Genomic DNA, 5,781 nt, shown 5'->3' on the forward strand with positions numbered 1-5,781 from the left:
AGATTAAATGAAGAAGAAATAAAGAAAAATAAAAAATGAATAAAACCGAAAAAAGACCAAACAAAACAAAAAGGAAACCAGGCTAAGAGGATGCGCAACAAGAAGAATAAAAGAAGTAATTAGGCACAACAAGTAAGCTGCCCAGTTGGTTGTAGCGGGTGGAAGAGATCCAAGAGGTTTGGAGTTTGAATTCTAATTCATGTACGTATTTTTTGAAGGTTAAAAAAAAGATAAACACTACTCCATGTACAGCGTATACGTATACAGTGAGAGAAGAGTTTATAAAATATGACCATCGTGCCCTTTCTTATAAAGAGGTATGGGCTAATTTGAGCCGTCCTTGCGTTTAGCGGGAGTGTACCAAATCAGAAGTGAATTTTTATTATGTTTGAGATTTTTTGTACTTCCGGTGAACTTTTATAATAGATCTGATCATTTTTGGAAGAAAGAAAAATTAGCCGTGCACATTTTCTTGCTTTATACTAACAGTTTTGCTAGGTCTCAGTCGACTTAGACTTCGTTATGTCTCGGTCGATGTTATATTCCATTGATCTTGCATTAAGATTCGTACAATTTTTTTTCTTCAGTTTTTTCTTTTTCTTCTCATATACTATATCACTTGAGTGAGACTTGGTTAAGTCTCAGTCGACTGAGACCTAGACACACCCTTATACTAATACATTTGATGTATCTACCACGATTTTTTGATAGAATGAGAAGTCATGCGTTTTGTCGTTCTCCTATGAAAATGTAAGCCAAACTTGTAATACATCGGCCAAACTATATATGGGAGAGTACTGCACGCTGATCCGGCCAATTTCGATCAGGCAGCAGCGTACTACTCCAGCTCTAAGCGTGTGCGACGGTATATGCATGTGGACAGCGCACTTTGCCTCACCATCGGGGAAACAAGAATTTTTTTTGGAGAAGAAGAAGAAGAAGAAGAAGATACGCAGAGAGGAGAACAAGCACCGTCGTCGGATACAAACATCCATGGACTCCCAGTCAATACGTACGTACGACTACGGCGTATGAACGCGCGCGGATCCATCGACGAAAAGTATGGAATCCGCTCGTATGCCCGTCTTGCTCGCCATACGCGCGCGTATAAATAGAAGCGCGGGCAGCATGGTTGCTACGTGCTTAAGTAGCTCGCTCGTAAACCATTGCATTGCCAGAAGAAGCAAGCAAACTAGCTAGCTAGCTAGAAAAATGGCGCCGATTCACAGTAACAGCTCTCGCCGCCTCGACAGCACGGTGCTTGCGCTTCTGCTCGTGCTCGTGGCCGCCACTGCCTTTGTCGGCGCTGCCGCAGCGCGAGGGGACGCGCTGGCCGCCCGGCACGAGCGGTGGATGGCCAAGTACGGGCGCGCGTACACGGACGCTGCCGAGAAATTGCACCGGCAGGAGGTGTTCGCGGCCAACGCGCGCCACGTAGACGCTGTCAACCGGGCGGGCAACCGGACGTACACCCTCGGGCTCAACCAGTTCTCCGACCTCACCAACGAAGAGTTCGTGGAGAAGCACCTCGGGTACCGTCACCAGCCGGGCGGGCTCCGTCCCGAGGACACGCCGGTGGCCGCGGTGAACATGTCCAAGGCTCAGTTCCAGTCCACGCCGGACAGCTTGGACTGGAGGGCCCAGGGCGCCGTCACCCAAGTCAAGAACCAAGCCCCATGTGGTAAGGATCTGCAGGCCAAAGTTGGCAAATGAATAAATGTTGACACGTACGTAAAAACAACGTTGCGTCTGTGTAGGGAGTTGCTGGGCGTTCGCGGCGGTGGCGGCGACCGAGGGGCTCGTACAGATCGCCACCGGCAACCTCATCTCCATGTCAGAGCAGCAGGTGCTCGACTGCACGGGCGACACTAGCACCTGCAAGGGTGGCTCCGTCATCGCCGCCCTACGTTACGTCGCCGCAAGCGGCGGCCTGCAGCCGGAGGCAGCCTACGCATATACCGGCCAGCAGGGCGCGTGCCGCAGCGTCATGCCAAATTCGGCCGCCTCCGTTGGCGCCCCCCGCTGGGTGGGCCTGAACGGCGATGAGGACGCGTTGCGGGAGCTGGCTGCCAGCCAACTGGTGGCCGTGGGCGTGGAGGCGGACCCTGACTTTCAGCACTACAAGAGCGGCGTGTTCGTCGGTAGTTCGTCGTGCGGGCAAAACCTGAACCACGCCGTGACGGTGGTGGGGTACGGGGCGGACGGCGGCGGGCAGGAGTACTGGTTGGTGAAGAACCAGTGGGGGACGGGGTGGGGTGAGGGGGGCTATATGCGCCTCACGCGCGGGAACGGCGGAAACTGCGGCATGGCCACCGTTGCCTACTATCCGACCGTGGACAGCTCTTAAACACCAGAACTACTACTACATCAGTCAGTCCATGCATCATCGAGTATGATCTATCATCTACTGTATAAGCTACATACAATACGATGCAGCTGCACACTGCAATACGACGTATGTACAGATTTATTATATTTGAATAAAGCATGCATGGATCCTTGTACAAAGGATCCATTTGCCTATGTAATAGTAATAGCACCAACTTGTAAGCTTGTATATGAAAATAAACACTGCTTGTACTACATCAGTCAATGCAACATTGAGTATTAATTGGTTTATCAGCTAGCTACAGTATGATGTATATATGGATTTCGAATCTTTTTGAAAAAAATGGATTGAACACATGCTTCGATCGTCGTAGGAACCATGCATTTGCCTACGTACCTAATATATAGTATGAACTTGGAAGCTTGTATATTATGAAAATAAAGTTTTTCAAATTCAATGAAACGGACGTTCCTCAATGTTCTTCCCATGTCCCGTCTTTCCGTCTTTCTCATGCCGGTTCTTCTTCCTCTCACAACCCGACACAAATCTGCATCATCTATATTTGTCTCGTATTACCTCATTGCAGGAGCATTTTCACCAAAATGGTACGATAGGCTATGTTGCAACATTATGGAACCGGCTACTGAACAAGTGACTGAATTCTCATTTTAGGTCATTCACTTTTTTTTTCGTCTTCCGTCTTGTCCAGGTGAACATGCATGCATGCGGGTGAGTTTCCTGTTAAATTTTTGCATCGCGTGCAATTGATGATCATGTTCACTCAGGTGAGCTTTGCTGAATGTTTATTTAGTTGCATTGCTTGATGAATTGATAGGACTATTTGAGTGCACGCATGTCACATACATATGCCAAAATACACAGTTTAAGCCTCCGGTATATTCTAGTTGCTTTTTTTTTGAAAAGGAGGATGACCCCCGGCCTCTGCATCTGGGCGATGCATACGGCCACTTTATTAATGATTCTCACAAGACCTTACAAAGTCATACAACAGTAAGACTAAAGCCGCCGTCTAAGCAAACAAACTGTCGCTACACCTATCCAGTTGATGAAGGGGCGCAGATAGCCTCGGCCTAATACCAAACAGACATCGCAGCCAAGCCTAACATCTAAGACCTGAGACCCTAAACTAGCCACTTGCCGGGTCTGGGGCACACACTGGTCCGACGTGCTCTCAGAGGCCGCCGCCGCCAACTACCACCGCTCCATCTTTAGAACTGTACTGATGCATCAACCTTGCTCGGTCTAGCTATCGTCGACGCCACCACGGCGCCCAACGGCACCTCCTCCCTGCGCACAAACAGCTGAGCACGTCGCGGTTGCCACTGATACACCTCAGCGCCATGCTGCCAAGTACCACCAGCCGACACAGCTTGAAGTCCTTGGAAGATCTGTCGTGCGTAGCACCTGCCGACTAGGCATGACAGAGCGTAGCATCTGTCGGTCAGGCATGACTTGCCATCTCCACCGAAGCTCCGTGCAAGACGAAGCCGTTGCACCTCCTGCCTCTGACTTCTAGCGCTACTCCACAAACGATGCTCCCAGGAGAGAAACGACACCGCAGTGCCGCCATCGTCCGATCTGGAACACCAGATCCTAGGGTTTCCCCCGGAGCAGCACGAGTGGGTCGACAGTAGTTACACGACGATGACTTCATCAAGGTAACGACGTAGAACGCTGCCATCGCCTGTCGTCGGCTCGGTTTTCACCGGCAAGCATGTCTCCCCAACTCGCAGCCGGGACTAGATGATGGATCTCGAGATCCGATCACCAAGCTTCTGGCCGGCCACCGCCGATGAGGAAGATGACCACCACCACTGACTACGTCAGCCAGAACAGATCGGCCATGGGTGCCGCCAAGCAGTCCACCAGGCCCTCGACGCCGCCGCCGATCTAAAGCCAGATGACATGCCGCCAAATACCGCATCGCGCCGCCACCCGATCCAGGCCAGCCGCCGCAGCAGCCGCCCGTGGCCCGAGGCAGGGCCGATCGCCGCCGCCGTCGAAGCCAACGCCGTCGCTTCTAGATCGGCGGCGGCGGGAGGAGGGGAGGAAGATGGGCTAAGCCCCGGCGGCGGCTAGGGTTGGGGAGTCGCTCGAGCGGGGGGCGACGCGGGGGCCTGAGACCAAAAATAACCTAGGAAACTTTCCTACCTTCTTAACTAGTGTCACACTAGTGCAATATAAATTTAAAAAAGAACATAAACTAAAGAAAAGAATAAATACAAATATAAAATATGGAGTGCATTGCGTGGTCAGATAATACATGCATGTTTGTTGCTTCTCCTCACCGTGCACCATTCATAGATTGAGGAGGATGAAAGGACCCACCATTTTGGCATCATGTGCATGCTATTTCCTGGGCATGTCATAAATGGATGGGTTACACATACATGCCATTCAGAGCCAAACTTTGTTGGATAAATGGATGGGAGTACATGTGAAAGAACATGCGGTGCCCCCATGTTTGGTTTTGGTAATTAATGACAATCTCTATGGACTAATGGTTGTCTTGAGTTATATTTGAAGGATTTTTCCATAGGCTTTTCTTGAAGTCCATGTGTTGGTTTCAAGGAGTTTATGAGTTGACCAAGGTGCTATGAAGGAATTATCCAAAGATTGGTCATGTGAGTGTTGAGCTTATTGCAACCATGTCTTGAGGAAGAAGATTGTGCAATCATTCATGTTTACCTTCAAGACATCATCCAAATGAAGAGAGTTGGAAAGATTCAAGGCTGATCAAGACTAAGTCAAGAGTGAATCAAGTTGATCAACTCACAAAGCGTAGAAGATGTACCGAGAGGGATCAAGTGATCCCATGGTATGGTAAGCATTGTCCATTGTGCTTTGTGTACTAACCCATGGTGTATGTGAGAGTTCTATGTGGGGTTAGGTACGTGTTCATGGGCTTGGATCAAGAGGAAGATATAACTCAACCCATGGAGAGGATGACATCAAGTGGTGATCGTCATCCAGATTGCAAGTTCAAGTGGAGCATGACGAAGAGATCAAGTGCTTGAAGCTTGTCATCCATTGTTGTGTCAATGGACTTGTGAAGATGTGCTGAATAGTGGCTCACCCATAGTGGAGTATGGGGGAGCAATCATCTAGTCTTCATCGACCCAACGCAATCAAGAAAGGTGGTCCATCTTGAGGAGGACAAGATCATCATCATCATCTATCTCAAGTGGATCATGTGCAAGGCAAAGGTTTGCTCTTGATAGGTTTTCTATTTTTCTGGTCTCATGGTGGTAGTTTGGAGACCGGGTTATAAGATCGATAGCTGTACTATCAAGGGGGGCTCTCAAGTGAGTAGCTTGATTGTATCGTTCGTCGAGAGCTCAAACCATTGCATCCTTGCATCATCTTTCTTGATTCTTATTTGTATTTGCTTTTGAGGTTTTAGAGCTTGTGGTTATCTTCGTGACAAGCTC

The 5,781-nt window shown here is 49.2% G+C and overlaps 1 protein-coding gene across 1 annotated transcript; it reads left to right on the forward strand.

Annotated features, from left to right (window-relative positions):
- The first annotated feature begins 1,212 nt into the window (after positions 1–1,212).
- LOC123175927 (ervatamin-C-like) lies at positions 1,213–2,347 on the forward strand. The gene is made up of 2 exons (XM_044590383.1): positions 1,213–1,681; positions 1,758–2,347. Exons 1-2 carry the CDS (start codon positions 1,213–1,215, stop codon positions 2,345–2,347), a joined length of 1,059 nt encoding a protein of 352 aa, XP_044446318.1.
- The last annotated feature ends 3,434 nt before the right edge of the window (positions 2,348–5,781 follow it).

This window comes from Triticum aestivum, unplaced genomic scaffold (genome assembly GCF_018294505.1).
Source record: "Triticum aestivum cultivar Chinese Spring unplaced genomic scaffold, IWGSC CS RefSeq v2.1 scaffold33690, whole genome shotgun sequence".
NCBI lineage: Eukaryota > Viridiplantae > Streptophyta > Magnoliopsida > Poales > Poaceae > Triticum > Triticum aestivum.